The sequence below is a fragment of the Aedes albopictus genome, chromosome 2 (genome assembly GCF_035046485.1).
Source record: "Aedes albopictus strain Foshan chromosome 2, AalbF5, whole genome shotgun sequence".
Lineage (NCBI taxonomy): Eukaryota > Metazoa > Arthropoda > Insecta > Diptera > Culicidae > Aedes > Aedes albopictus.
The window spans coordinates 84464921-84481500 of record NC_085137.1 but is presented as its reverse complement, the minus strand read 5'-3'; the positions used below and the strand labels follow the sequence as shown (position 1 = coordinate 84481500).

The following is a 16580-nucleotide window of genomic DNA, read 5'->3' as shown; positions in this document are numbered from 1 at the left end:
CAACAGTATCCAGTGAAAACGCATAAAGTGTGATAAAGGGAGTGTAGCACCAAAGCGTGACTCGAGTTGACCGCGTGGTCAGCAGATAGCGTGGCGTCGGTCTATACAACTGGATCGGAAAGAATAGCCGCCAGCACAAAGGCCGAGCCTCGTCGGCCCACCGCCGCGCGCCTCATCGCCTCATCACCGCGCGCCTCACCACCGTGCGCCTCACCGCCACACCGTCGCGCGCCGTACCGCGGCGCTGCCCGTCACTGTTGCAGATAGATGAGGTAAGCGAGTAGAAGCATACGACTAACCCCTTGCGCAAACCGAAGCAATCGCAGAGAGAATTTGAGCGCTTTTTTGAGAGAGTGTAGAGCCGAGTTAGTGGTTGATGATTAGCGCACGCTGCGCACCGGACTAACACGAGGTGGTGGATTGACTTCTCGCGGCGTGAGCGAATAAAGCTGTTGGTGGTTTTAGAGCGAAACAGAACTGTTGTTCGAACGATTGTTGAGCTTTTTTGGGTTTTGCAGTGCTGAAGGGTAACAATGGCCCCTGATTTGCGAGCATTGACCAAGCAAGAGCAGTTTTGCTTCGACACCTTGAACAACGTGGTCAAATTTATTAATCAATACGATGAAGCGCGGGATAAAGGACAGATCGCGGGTTGGATGGATCGTTTGGAGGGGCTTTTTGAGAATTTTTTGAAGGTGCGGTTGCAAATTGATTTGCTGCAGGATGATGAATCGCCAACTGCAGACGAAGATGAAAAGCTTAGTCGTGCCTCACGTGATCGGTTTGAAAAGATCTACGTGCAGGTGAAAGGTTTTCTCGTAAATGCTGAACGCACAGCTAACGCGGTGCCCTCCACCAGTGCAGGTGCGGGTTCACGTGCCAATCGCGCCAATCCAATGGATCGGATAAAGCTTCCCGAAATCAAGCTTCCATCCTTCAGCGGGTCAGTTACTGAGTGGCTGACTTTTCGAGACACGTTCAAAAGTCTCATCGATTCCAATCCCAATCTTTCTGATGTGGACAAATTTTCCTATCTTGTCGCATCACTGACAGGGGAAGCTAAGCGGGTTGTCGAGCCTATCGACATTACTGATGCCAACTATGCCATTGCTTGGCAGTCTCTGACAAAGCGCTTCGATAACAAAAAGCTTGTGGTTAAAACCTATATAGATGCACTTCTTTCCGTCGAACCCCTGAAGCGGGAAAGTTACGAATCCCTTTCTCGACTAATTGACGATTTCGAACGAAATCTGCAGATGATTGAGAAAATGAACATCGACACCAAGGGTTGGAGTGTGTTGCTGGCTCACATCGTGTGCTCTCGTCTCGACACTGCAACGCTCAAGCAGTGGGAAAACCATCACAAATCGACAGACGTTCCCCGATACGAGGTGCTCATCGATTTCCTACGTTCCCATTGCATCGTTCTCCAGTCAATCGCGCCTGGGAAAGTGCGGGCCTCTGATCCTCCCCGATCTGATCCAGCGCGTGTGCCGAAGATCAAGGTTAGCAGCGTGCATTCCGTCGTCAATTCACCTCAAAAGCCATGCTGTTTCTGTGACCAGTCTGCCCACTCGCCGTTCAAATGTGATGTGTTCCGCAAGCTAGCCGTTTCCGAACGGTACGATTTTGTGAAGAAAAGGAGTCTCTGCATCAACTGCCTATCCGCTGATCACCAGGTTAGAAGCTGCTCATCCGGTGCCTGCCGCGTCTGCAGTCAAAAACATCACACGATGCTCCACCAACCAGCTCCCATTCGAAATCCTCCCCAACCACAGGGTCCCAAATCAAACTCAAGCCAGCCCTCAGACTCAATCTCAAGCTCAAGTCGCTCCAACTACGTCGTCCAATGCAAATAAGTCTTCCTCGCCATCTACCGTATCTGACGAACAGACACCATCTATGAGTGCCCTCAGTCATTGCTCTACCTCCTCGGTTGCCAACGTCCGCCGAATCCCATCAACCGTGTTGCTGCAGACTGCGCTCGTTAAGGTCATCGATTCTTCGAAAAACACCCTGTGGGCTAGAGCGTTGCTCAATCCCGCCTCGCAGCTGAACATAATTACCGAAAGCTTGGCCCAACGATTGCAAGTGCAACGGGTCAAGGAACACCACATCGTCGGGGGAATCGGACAATCCTGTACTCCGTCCACACACTCTGTCGTAGTCCACATTCAGTCGCATTGCTGCCGTTTTCGTACCCAGCTTCAGTTCCACGTGCTGCCTGCTGTGACACGTGAACTTCCTTCGAATAGCATCGACGTAGCCGAATGGAATTGGCCTACCGGAGTAATTCTGGCAGATCCCCAATTCAACAAACCAGCAACAGTGGATATGATTATCGGAGTGGATGCGTATTATGATTTGCTTCTCGATGGACTGATTCGCCTAGGCCCCGGCCGACCTGTGTTGCAGAATACCATGCTGGGTTGGGTCGTCTCCGGTCGCACTGGTAATAGCCGACCAGATCCCGAAATTGTTAGCATCGTCCACGTTTGCAGCACGGACGGGCTCGAACAGCAGTTGTCCAGATTTTGGGAACTTGAATCCTGTCAGTCCTCCAGCACCTTGTCCGTAGAAGAATCGACTTGTGAGGCTCACTTCGTCGCCACTACCACGAGGGCTGAGTCCGGTAGATTCGTTGTCCAACTTCCGAAGAAACCCACCATTCTATCGCAGATGGGGGATTCGTATGATATCGCCAAACGTCGGTTCCTATCCGTGGAACGCCGATTACAAGCCAAACCACAACTGAAGACAGCTTACTCCGCTTTCATCGAGGAATACCGAATCCTTGGACACATGAAGGAAGTAGTAGATGTTAGTCAGCCCACACCGTATCGCCCGTATTATCTTCCACACCACTGCATCGAACGTCCCGACAGCGTAACCACGAAGCTTCGCGTAGTTTTCGACGCGTCTTGCGTCACGGACACCAACGTTTCTCTGAACAACGCGCTGATGGTGGGACCCACCGTCCAAGATGACCTCTTCTCGTTGATCCTGCGGTGGCGAACCCATCGATACGTGATTATTGCGGACATCGAAAAAATGTACCGCCAGATTCAGGTGCATCCTTCAGACCAGTGTCTGCAACGGATTCTTTGGAGAGATGATCCGTCGGAGCCGATTCGCATTTTTGAGCTCTCCACGGTAACGTATGGCACTTCTTCAGCGCCGTACCTAGCCACTCGCTGTCTGAAAGAGCTCTCCGTATTAGGTCGTCAGTCTCATCCTCTCGCTGCTGAACTCGTAGGCGAAGATTTTTATATGGACGATCTCTTTACCGGAAGCAAGACCATTCGATCTGGAAGGGTCTTGTGCACGCAGCTTCTTCAGCTTCTGCATTCCGCTGGATTTCCACTGCGCAAATGGTCGTCCAATTCTCCGGAGATTCTCTCGCATATTCCTGAGGCACTACGTGATGAACGAACCGTATTGGGCCTCGATCCAGGAGCTTCCATCAAAACTCTCGGGCTTAGGTGGGAGCCAGCTTCCGATTGCTTGGGCTTCCACGTTCCAAAATGGAAGCAAGACGTTTGCCTTTCCAAGCGGCAAGTGGTTTCCGATTCTTCGAGCCTTTTCGACCCGCTCGGCTTCATAGGCCCAGTCATCGTAGTTGCCAAGCTGTTCGTGCAGGACCTCTGGCGAAGCAAGCGTTCCTGGGACGAGCCGCTAGAAAACGAAATCCAACAGAGCTGGCTGCAATTTCGGTCCGAACTTGCGGCAATCGAGACAATTATCGTTCCTCGTTGGGCCGTCCCAATCGTCGATCAAACTTCTATCGAATTACACGGTTTTTGTGATGCCTCCAAGAAGGCTTATGGGGCATGCATCTACCTCCGCGCCGTGTCCTCCAGCGGCGACACATCCGTTCGTCTTCTAACCTCGAAGTCGAAACTGGCACCTCGGATCGAACTTTATTCGGCGCTATTACTGAGCCACTTAGCCCAGAAGGTCCAGGAAACACTGAATCTCTCAATGAAGTATTTTTTCTGGACTGATTCGATGATCGTCCTCCAGTGGATTTCGGCTGCCCCATCTCGCTGGAAAACGTTTATGGCAAACCGAGTGTCCGAAATACAGCACCTGATGGAAGGTGGACTGTGGAATCATGTGCCTGGAATCGAGAATCCGGCAGACATCATCTCCCGCGGAATGCTGCCCGCGGAACTCAGAGATTGCGCAGTATGGTGGAACGGTCCACCGTGGCTCAGTCAACCAAACAGATTCTGGCCTGCTCTTGTCCGTCCAGCATTCGAGAACTTCGAAGCAGAACAACTCGAGGAAAGAGCGATTGTCCTACCGATCCAAGTTCACGAACCAAACCCTATTTTCAGTCTTCGGTCATCATATACTGGCCTAGTCTCGGTGGTGGCATATCTCCTGAGATTTTGCCACAATTGCAAGCAACGCAATCCCTCAAATCGACGAACCGGTTTTCTGAAGACTACTGAGTACAAGGACGCGCTCATGCGTTTGGTTCGTTTAGCCCAACAAGAGTCGCTGACCAACGACGTCAAAGCCGTCGCTGCCACAGGAGAAGTCAAACCCAACTCCAAGCTAAAATCCCTAGCACCAATGTTGGAAGACGGAATCCTGAAGGTTGGTGGCCGTCTTCGCAACGCTCCGGTGACGGAAACACGCAAACACCCAATGATCCTGTCTCCGAGCCACCCCTTCACCAAAATGGTAGTCACCTACTATCACAAGAAGCTTCTTCACGCCGGCCCGCAATTGTTAATCGCCCACTTGCGGGAGCAGTTTTGGCCACTAAGAGTACGCAACCTGGCGCGGAAAGTGGTTCAAGACTGTATCAGATGCTATCGCTGCAAACCGACCGTCCAGGAGCAGTTAATGGGAGATCTTCCTAGCGAACGGGTGACTCCCACCTACCCGTTCCTGAAAACCGGCGTAGATCTTTGCGGACCGTTATTCTACCGTCATCATGGCCGCAAGTCTCTTGCATTGAAATGCTATGCCGCCATTTTCGTTTGTCTCGTCATTTTGCCAATTGTAAACCAAATGCCTTTTATCGTTCCATGTTGCTCCGTCCATACCATTCCGTCGAGATTCTTCGCACTGCTATGGTGGTCAACCGACCCCCCTCGGCGTACCTGTGAACCGCTAGCGAGGGTGTCGATAAGCTGGCTCCACGTCCCCTAGCCAACCGAGGGAACACCAACGTGGCGGAGGCCGCCATGCTCCCAGCCGACGACATCGAGAACCGAGGTTCAGAACTAGTAGATCATCGTTGCTTAGAAATTAACAAACAAGTGAAGTGTCTTAGGCTAAGATAAAGATTGTAAAATAGTAGATAAGGTTTTGAAAATCACACTTTTCAACGGAGGCCGGCTATGTTAAGAATAGGATTACTTTTGAATCACCCTAACGGTATTTAAGTCTCAGATTCTCTCAATAACGACCTAGGTCTCTCTCAAGATCATCTATCCTTCCGATAGGTGAGCGAAAGCAAATAGTTCTCGTTATTTCGTTTCCCAACTATGCTCTATGCGTATTGTATAGCTAGTATAGGATAGCCAGGCCTGCCAGTTCAAACCAGACCGCCGAGCAACCAAGATCATTTGTATCTTCTCGCTAAATAAATCGTACCCTTCAAATTCCGATACCGAGCCAATCGAGTTTCATTTCGCATACAAGGAACCCTGGCGGGAGATATGCACCGAGGCGGACAAGTGGGATTCCGGTACTTCCACGGTTTCCAGAATCTTCCAACGGGTGGTCTAAAGTACTAGCCAAGTCCCTAATTTCCAGGGGAGAGAGGACAACTTAAGGCGGTATGGTGGAACGCTCACGAATAGAGAGTACACATGCACGCCCCTCCTCTCTCGAAGTCATCCCTAACGGGCGTACCGCGAAGGTAAGTGTTGATGCCAAAAGCTCAATTTTTTAGATAATGGTCTGGCTTAGGTACACTGGGATGGTTCGTTTCCTCATAATTAAATCACTTCAACACTAAGTCCATTTGGTGGTATGTATTACAACCGATTGGTGTAACGATACTTCTTGTAATGTTACTTGTAATGTGTATTACTATCTTCTAGTACTGATTGTCACTTGGACTTTTATATGATTCTTATACAATATGGAAGCAAATCACAAAGATTGTACGACATTTCCCCGAAAACCAGTTCCCCGAATGAAGTTTCCCCGAAAGTTATTTCCCCGAAAAACGATTCCCCGAACGAACCGTTTCCCTGAATGTACCGTTTCCCCGAATGTACCATTTCCCCGAATGTACCGTTTCCCCGAAATATTTATAATACTATTTTTAGTACTGGTTCCTAATCATTTTCTTGATTAATTCCATTGTCTGAACTAGTCATTGAAACGAAGTAGCGGAAAGTTAGCCTAAGTTCAAAGTGTGCTGATGTGTAGTCTTTAGAAAGATATCAAGATCATGGAAACTTACACATCTCATTGATATTGTGTATTCCCTCTTACCATGAATTCTTCGAGATATAATGTTCTTCATGATGCTTCAATGAGGTTTGTTTTTTTTTTTAAAATATGGGTCGTTCTTTTCTGTTGTACTGATTGAAAATGACATGGCACTCAATTAAGAACACGCTCATCATAATTTTCCCTTCTTTCATTCATAGGCTGTTCTTTCTATTTATTTTTAAATTTTCAATCGATGAAAACGCCCTTTAAACACGTTATACCTTTAAAACGAGTCATCGTGATTGTAGTAGTAATCTGCTAAAGTTCATTGCCATTGTAAAACACATGATCCAGATGACTTCAACTTTAAGTCTTAAAGTATTCTTGCTAGCGAAGGAAGTCTATGAGCACAATTTTATTGTGTATTAACAGGCTTTAAAACAAAAGTCAATGTGTTTGACAATCAGATTTGAAGCTAAGCACTCTTCATTTTTTTGTAAATCAATGGATCAATCATGACCGAAGTAGCATTTAGAATTGACATTTCTACAGAACATACTAGTAGTTAGACCGCCGGCAATATTTTGAAATAACAGTATATGATGAAAGAAGGGAGAATCTTTGATGAATATTTCTACTATAATGCCTATAGATACCTACTAGAACAGTCGGTCATAAAAAAAATATAGCAGCAGTCAAATTACTGATGATTGATTAAGCTGTTCAACTTGAAAGAACGGCCTATGTTTGAAAGAAGGAAATTTTTATTAAATGAAAGGTTATCAATCTAGCCAAAAAGACGCTGCTGGATCTTTAGGCAGAAGTATGTCAGGCCGAAGTACGTTAGGCTGCAATCATTAGGCCGAAAGTATCATTACGCCGGACGAACGATTGAGTTGAAAGCCAAGAAAAAAACCCCAGTTTGATCATATATAACCCAATACTTAAAAGAATAGCCGACTTCTCAAAGAAGGGTAATCTGTCATGGGACAGTCAGTGGTTTGATAAATTACTACCGTCAATAAGCTATGCAATATTACAACTAAAAACAACTGCGTGTTATAAAAAAAGGCGAAATTTTAAGATGGAATGTTGGCAGAGTGCTCACTTAAGAGTGAGATATAAAGATCATCAGTTCTTCAGTAACAGTATAACATCAACATCAAGAAATCATCTATGTGAGAAAAGGGAAAAGGATAAAAGAATATTGTAAAATCATGGAAGAATATCCCAGTATCCATAGAATTCCCTAGACTCGAGGAATGTAAAATACTCAAGGGACTCATACATCTTGTAGGCCTTTGAAAACAAATTTTAACATCGTTTATGAAGAAAATTAAGAGAGATTAAGACGGACTACTGACCCACTCTACCCTATGAACTTCAGCTTCGCAACCCATTCGATTTAACGTACTTCGGTCTGACGTACTTTGGCTAAGCGTACTTCGTCCTAAAGACCGGATGCCCCTAGTTGTGCATTGGGTCAATGTTAAATGGCATATGCAATAATCTTTTCGGAGAAACGGTACATTCGGGGAAACATTTTTCGGGGAAATGGTACATTCGGGGAAAAAACTTTCGGGGAAACTTCATTCGGGGAACTGGTTTTCGGGGAAACGTCGTACAATCAATTACAAAGATGTTTATGTCCACCTTTAGTAGAACACAATATGTCTATTCTATTTTTTGGTAGTTGTAATAGTGAGCAAAGGGAGGGAAACTTACTTCATATGTGTGTAGAAAAGCACTTATTCAGAGCAAACCCATTGCGGTAATGATTACAAAAGAAATACAATTGATTGGGATGTTCAAAACTATCAAAATGTGTTAGTCGAGCAATTCAACGCTTTTACGGAAGAGAGAGAATGAGTTTTTGGTGTGTCGGAACCCACATATCCATAGGAACCACCACTTGGGTATCTGATAAGCAGATTTTCTCATTCCATAAAAAAAGTCCTCGAAGAAGACCTGAGAAGGGGAATGACGCCGATGAACTAACAGAATCAACGTGTAATGGTAGGCAATGAAAGCCTTTCATTTAATAACTGCGGAAGTGCTCAGAGCACGCTAAGTTGAAGAGAGGCAGGCCAAGTTTCAGTGCGAACGTGGAACCACAAATAAAAAGAAGAAGAAGAAGAAGAAGAAGAAGAAGAAGAAGAAGAAGAAGAAGAAGAAGAAGAAGAAGAAGAAGAAGAAGAAGAAGAAGAAGAAGAAGAAGAAATGTTGTTTTTAAGGGGGAGATAAAGAAGTTTGAAGATGGTTTTAAAATGGGATGTAAGGATACTCAAAGCTGATATTGGAGTGATGGTTATATGGTTAGGTTTCAAGAATGCATTTTTCAAGTCTAAAAAATTCCAGGAAGAATTTTAGGAGGTTTTTCAGAAGGATGGGTTGAATCCCGCTGGACCACCCCTTGAACCTCGCTCAAACTCCATGCCTATTTAAGTACCCCGTCAACTCCTCTAGCATCATGTCTACCCTTAATCCTCCTTGTGCATTAGGGTCATCTTTGACCCATACCGTATGTACACACCATGTTAACGTAACGATCTGTTCCCAACGTGATGCATTAGGAAGGTTAAACCCTCCTCAAATCTATCACATCCCCTCTCTATAAATTCGATTTTAAACTTCCTGGATCACCTTTTTTGATTAGCCCCTTAGTTATTAACAAGATGTTAATGGCCAAAATGCTACGCTCCAAACATGAACATCAGAAGTCTGCCATATAATTCAAATTCCAAATCAATCTTCGAAGCCAGCACCAGTTGCAATCGGTTGCCGTCATTCATCAGTCCGATCAGAATTCAACACAAGTGTGACATGGTGTTGATTATTCATTCAGCAGTGTACCGAAACGATGCGCAAATCACTGTCTTCGCCCCATCGTTGATCCGTCGTCGTCGCCGCCGACGTCCTCTCTTGTCGCTGCTGCACCAACCAAAGCTATGACTGACTGAAGTATGCGGCCATACCATGCCATCATGCCGCTGCCGTCAGGTACAAGAAGCCTATTTTCTTAGAATTTCCAAGAATGTTTTTCGTTTCTCCATTCCAGAGCGGCCTCGGGGGCAAGGGTTGCTATTTCTTTGGCACAGAGACTTGAAAGAAAAACAAATCACTCAAGTATGAAGGTAAAAACGAACAACTCGCAAAAGGCGCCAGGTGAGGCGGCTGTCGTTCACCAGAATTCACGCTGCTCGCTCGGGTGGTACTGTACAGCATGATCGGAACTGTTAAAATCTGGGTAGGGTTGCTGAAAAATAACTAAATTAATTGATGAAGTTTAAAATCACATTCATGATAACTCTCTGGTGCCCGACTGAAGGTAGAGCCGAAATCCCAGACCGTGGTATGAAGAATAGTTTGTAGGCATTGAATAGGGCATGTTGCGAGAATATCGGACAATAACCCTGCAAAGTTGTTAATGTTATGTAATAATGTAATAATGCTAATGTTGGCACAAGAAGACGTGGATCGCAGAGAGCATGATGGGTTGACCAGGTTGCGCATGGTCTGGTGATTGTTGGGCGTGACTGACATTGGAGAACTATGGTGTTGACCTGGTGTGATGGTAAGAACGAACGCATGACTAACACGGTGAAGACCTGGGATCTCTTATCCAAAATACTCACACATTGTGTTGTGGGTTCTCCTTTTGGAAAGCAAGTACAGTCGAACTATCCTTGTGTATCCTTCATGTCTGTGTAAAATCTATAAATGAGTAACACCGTTTTCAGTTTTTCTTATTTTTTGGCCAAAAAATTGCTCCATTTTTCGCTGGGTATGCACACGTGCTTTTTCTGCTCTCCACTTTCTAATTGAACCGCGTATGGCAATTTACTGCAAAACTCAGCCACCACCGTTCCATGGAAAAGCATTTCGACAGGCACCGTTCGGTTGTCAATTTTGCACAGCCGTACTCAAACGGCTCGTAAAATAAATAAATAACCAGCAGCTTAGAAGACGAAATAGGTCAACTGTTTTCATGTGGATCGAATTTGGCACATGGAGTAGAAGATTAAATATTTATGAATGTTCTATTTGTTGCATGATTTGTACCGGACAAACAAGTCCGCAGAGGTACTGCAATGCTCTGTGTGGTTGATGAAAGCTTCAATACTTCACCAACGAAGAAGTGCATTTTTGCACTGGTCTTTCTCACGCTCACTCATAGGAGTTCTTCAACCCGATAGAGCAACAGAAATTGACAATTTTTCTCATTACAAAGTTTGGCCACAATTTCCGCTTTCGAGCGGTGGCTGTCGTCACATTGCGCCATAATTTCTCCTCAATTACGTTGCCTAATTATTACCACTGTAAATTGAATTTCTTCAGAATTGTTTCATCTGGACCTTTGCACGATAAGAATATCAGACATTTTTCACATTTCATTTGCTGCTGATGAATGGCGCTGATTGGATGCCATGCCTTTAGATGAAGAAGCGGTTTGCATTAACTGAAACACGAGAAATTGTGCTTCTGAAGAAGAAAATTGGGTGGAATAACACTAGTTTACAAAATACTTCTGTCAACGAGAGACGAACCAGCCAAGGGCTGAAAGTCTCTCAAATAAAGATAAATCAATCAATCAAATTCTGTCAACGACCAAAAAATTTTAACCACAATCTAGTGCTGATTTCGAAACCGTGCTTCAAAAAATTTTAAGTAGAATAGTTTTTAAGTTTTAGCTCAAAAACAAATTTTACAATTTTTAAAAATATGAAATTTACTTAAATTCAAATACCTTGCGTTTTGTTCAACCAATTTTAAATCTTTTTCCGTGAAATAAAAGCTGAATATAATACCTTTCAATCATCTGAATACAGATAAATGAAATTTAAGATATTGGCAAGTTTAAGGAACGATATTCTTAAATTTGAGCAAAATTTCCAAAAATATACGAAGCAATTATTTTTTTTCAATAAAAAAAAAACAATTTAAAAATTGTTTCTAAATGTTAATTTGACGTATCATATGTAGGTATCATATGTAGGACCTTGCTATGGAAAGTCGAAAAAAATTCCGCTCTACTATTTTTTTCCTTCGCGTTTTCGAACTCAGGGCATGATTCTACACCAAAAATGATCATCACCTTACTGAGTTCAGAAATGCTGTAAACTAGTGTAATTGGTAGAATGTGGCACTGAACTTCAGCACTGCTAATACACGTAAAGCAGTAAAATGTGCCACGTGATTTACGTAAATCCATTTTATGATTAGCAGCTTCTTCTTTGAAGCTGTAATAAGCATGCTTTAAGTATGCATAATATTCCACTTAAATTTTGGCAAGAAACATGCGCCTTGTTTTTTTTTGGAAAATATTTGAAAATCAGTGACGTTATTATATTTCTTGATTGATGAAAATTCGCATGAACACTAGCAAACAATATGAAGATATAAATTCTCATGAAAAGTTTTCCTATGGAATTACATTAATTAGGGCATTCCGCGAATGAAAAACAAGTATGCTAGACATAGCACAGGAGAATTGGGTTTACTTGACACGCTCTCGCAATCTATGTACTTTGTTTGTTTTTGTTTTACAGTTGATCCCCACTTCGGATTAAACTTTGCATAGGAAAAACATATTTGCCAAAATCTTGCCGGTTTATCTTTCAAGCGTAGCGCTACGTGAAGGAATTAGGAGAGTCATGGTGCTTGTGCTTCCTTATTCTTCGAGCTGCTACGCAAACATCTACTAGCTTCATCGATCCGGTGTAAAGTGAGCGAAACACGAAAAAAGTGATGGTCTTTTGAAGCGGAAATTAAAGGGTGTAAAGCTAATTAAAATTCTTAACGGAAATTACGTGAGCAGACTTTCACGACAAAACACTAAATTTATTGAAGAAAACCTGATCAAGAAGTTTATAATTAAATGCTTTTTCATTCAATCTAATCCGAGGGGCACAACATGTAAAAACTAATTAATCAAGGGCTCTTATTTTTCGTTTTTCGGCGTTATGTGCCAACTAGTTGTGAACCTGCTTCTCAGCTTAATTCCATAAGAAAAAATGCGCCCAGATATGAACGATAGATGTATTGAAAAACTGATGTTAGGTCAGCGGAAGAAAAATCGAAAGATAGAGGCAGCACTTCGATCGATCTTTGCAGATTAACCCGGGAGTGGTCAAGTCGTGTACTGAGTACATGTGTACCATGAAAAAAGCACGCTTTTTACACATCGTTAGCGTAGTGGTATCGCGGAGAGTGGTCGAAAACACGATTGCTCGAGGGTTAATGCAAAACGGCACAGCCAAAGTGGCTTCCACTGATGATGCGCCTTCGTATTTCACGGCTCACGTTATTGTCAGCCGTTAGCAAGGAACCGAGGTAGACGAATTCTTCTACCACCTCGAAAGTATCCCCGTCTATCGTAGCATTGCTGCCAAGGCTTGTCCTGTCTCGCTCAGTCCCACCTACCAGCATGTACTTTGTCTTAGCCGCATTCACCACCAGTCCGACCTTTGCTGCTTCACTTTTCAGGCGGGTGTACAGTTCTGCCACCGTTACAAATATTCTAGCAATAACATCCATGTCATCCGCAAAACAGACAAATTGGCCGGATTTCGTGAAGATCGTACCCCAGCTGTTGAGCCCGGCTTGTCGCATAACACCTTCCAGGGCGACGTTGAATAGTAGGCAGAAAAGTCCATCACCTTGTCGTAGTCCCCGTCAAGATTCGAATGAACTGGATAGTTCACCCGAAATCCTTACGCTGTTCTGCACACCGTCCATCGTTACTCTTATCAGTCTGGTAAGCTTCCCGGGAAAGATGTTCTCGTCCATAATTTTCCATAGCTCTGTGCGGTCGATACTGTCGTATGCCACTTTGAAGTAGATGAGCAGGTGGTGCGTTGGGACCTGGTATTCACGGCATTTCTGGAGGATTTGCCGTACGGTGAAGATCTGGTCCGTTGTCGACCGGCCGTCGATGAAACCGGCTTGGTAACTCCCCACGAACTCATTTACTTTAGGCGAAAGACGACGGAAGATGATCTGGGATAACACTTTGTAGGCGGCATTCAAAATGGTGATCGCTCGAAAGTTCTCACACATTAACTTGTCGCCTTTCTTGTGGATGGGACAGATTATCCCTTCCTTCCACTCCTCCGGTAGCTGTTGGGTTTCCCAGATCTTGACTACTAACTGGTGCAGAGATTCTGCGCGTATGCGGTGGCGACATCCGGATGCTTCAGTCGCTCTAGATCGTACCAGGGCGGCCGCCGGTACTGTACATTGTTCATAACGGAGAGTTTTGGGCGCAGTTTAACCATCACCAGGTAGTGATCAGAGTCGATGTTAGCGCCACGATAGGTCCTGACGTTGATAAGGCGCCATCCACAAATTACGTAACGCTCTAGGGGGAGGGGGGAAGTATGGCCGAGCGTTACGGTCCATACAAAAAATTTCGGGTTTCCATACAAAAAAGCGTTACGGAGGGGTGAGGGGGGGGGGGGGGGTTCGAAAATTGTCGATTTTAGCGTTACGTAATAAATGGATGCTGAATAATGTCGGAGAAGTGCCGTCTATCAATCAGAACGTTGTCGATTTACGATTCCGTTTGTTGTGGTGATCTCCAGGTGTAACGATACGGGAGGCTGTGCTGGAAGAAGGTGTTACGAATGGCCATGTTTTTGGAGGCGACGAAATCAATGAGTCGTAGGCCGTTTTCGTTCGTTTGCTGGTGGGCGCTAAACTTACCAATCGTCGGTCTGAATTCCTCCTCCTGGCCTACCTGAGCGTTCAAATCTCCTATGATGATCTTGACGTCGTGGCTTGGGCAGCGATCGTACTCGCGTTCGAGCTGCGCGTAAAATGCGTCCTTGTCATCATCAGTACTTCCGGAGTGTGGGCTGTGCACGTTTATTATGCTGAAGTTGAAGAATCGGCCATTGATCATCAACCTGCACATTCTTTCGTCGATCGACCACCAACCGATCACGCGCCTCTGCATATCACCCATCATGATGAAAGCTGTTCCCAGCTCGCGTGTGTTGCCGCAGCTCTGGTAGATGGTATGATTACCTCTAAACGTTCGCACCATAGATCCTGTCCAACACACCTCCTGCAGCGCTACGATGCCGGTCCCGCGGCGAGTATGCGGGTGCTCCCAATGAAGTTGAGAGATCGGCAGTTCCACGTACCGAGATTGGAAACTCGGTACGTGGAACTGCCGATCTCTCAACTTCATTGGGAGCACCCGCATCCCAAGCAATACACATGTTATATTAAAGTTACGGCAGCGCAAGTTTTGGTTGTATAGAAGTTTATTTTACGTTATTTAAACACAATGTTAAAATTACGTCAAATAAACTTCTATATAACCAAAACTTGCGCTGTCGTAACTCTATTATAACATGTGTGTTTAAAAAAAAAAAAAAAACTCGGACGTAGATCAGCCGCCCCTAACATGGGGATCAGACGCTGTTGTGAGCCGATCCTCCTGGAGAACAGACGCTCAGGTTTGCCGAAGCAAACCCCCCCTTCCCTGTCAGCCTACGACCAAAGTTCCCACCGGGGTTGGTTACCCGATCTTCCCTAAGGTTGCTCATAGTTTTCGGCCGGTACCGCGTGGAGGTAGGGATAGGAGTTGCTGGGCAGAGGCTAGTGGATCAAAATGGGATCTGAATTGTGCAGCATACCCAGCCTTTATCGTGCCATATTTTTTCAATAGTCTTTTCAAATATTCGTTCTCAACGTACATTTTAAATATTATAGATGTTAGCGAGTTACAGTAAGGAACAGCTTTGCTTAACAACAGAACAAAAATCTACTTTTTTAGAAAGGCAAAAAACCGCTCCTATTATTGTTTTCCGTTATGTTTCCAAATTTAGGGCAAGGTTTTACACTGAAAATGAACATCAGCTTACTGTGTCCATAAACACTGTAAACTAGTGTAATTAAATATTGGGAAAACTTGTGAAAGTTTTGCTTATCTTTTAGAATTCTTGGATGTTGAATTTATTTGGAAAAACTATTTTCAGCTCTGCAAAAGCACTACACTGTAATCAGTCAGTCTACTTTCACCCCGCAAGTAGAATAAATGCTTTTTAATTCAAAATGTTATTAAACACATTAAAACAGCGTTTCCCAAACAATGGGTCGTGACCCACCAGTAGCTGATTTTTGGTGCGTCGCGAAGTCTTTATTAACTTATGTCGAATGTTATTGCTAGCCATTTTCTTATTTTCAAATATTCCCTTGAAAAATCCATTTCGGTTTCTTCTTAATTCTATTCAAAATTTTGTTATTATAAGTCTTGTCTGGAGTGTATTGAATATTGAAATTACTGTATGTGTTCTGAGATCGATTCTAAAACTTTGAGCTTTCAACCAGAAATTTTAAGATTAGGGTAAAATTTGAGATATTACTTGCGTTCTGAAAAAAAAAAAAAAAATGAGTTCAAGTTGTTGCTTGCCGTGAGCATTTTCTGTTAGACTTACACGCCAGTATCAGCAATTAAAATACCTAAAAATTTAGAAATACCAAAAATCACCAAAAATATTACCAAACTTTGACAAAAAATCTCACCTGTACCGACCATAAGTAAAGCTTAACTTCTGTGAAATTCAGATGAATGACGATAATCTGAACTTTAACGGGAAAACTTAAATGTGGTTTCAATAGGAAATAAAACAAGTGAGTATGGCTCATCTGACCATCCAGCAGTGCTATAATTCTAAAACTATTTGATGTTCACCCAACGCTGTGAATATCTATAGCATTTTCAACTGATATTTAATTTTAACCCGGGAGCGGTCGCATAGTGTACTGAGTACACGCACCATGAAAAATGCACGCATGTGGTATTTTTTTTTTTTTTATGTCTTTATTATCGAGACTTTCAGCCCAAGGCTGGTTCGTCTCCAACGCATGTGGTACATAACGTGAGCGCGGCGTCACTGTAGGCAGTTAAAGACGCAACTGCTCGAGGGTTAAAGTAGATTTAAATGTTCTGCAGAAATATAAAATTACCACTATATCTGGAGCCAGACTGGTTAAATATATTAGGAACTTGGAATCTCGTCTCAAATTTTTAAGACTAAAATTTAACTGGTGCTGCAAATTTGGGCTCCTTAACCTTTCTTGGACATTTTCAAAAAACTAAAAGAGCAATATAAACTAACTTAATAAAATTTTTTTTAAAGTTTAAGGGCTACGTAATGTTAGGT

The 16580-nt window shown here is 43.9% G+C and overlaps 1 protein-coding gene across 1 annotated transcript in view; it reads left to right on the top strand.

Annotated features, from left to right (window-relative positions):
- The first annotated feature begins 533 nt into the window (after positions 1-533).
- LOC134286104 (uncharacterized) overlaps positions 534-16580 on the top strand; it is a 39118-nt gene continuing 23071 nt past the window's right edge. The window contains exons 1-2 of the mRNA XM_062847674.1: positions 534-1679; positions 1750-4992. Coding sequence (XP_062703658.1) covers positions 534-1679; positions 1750-4992 — 4389 coding nt within the window. The remainder of the gene's footprint in view (positions 1680-1749; positions 4993-16580) is intronic.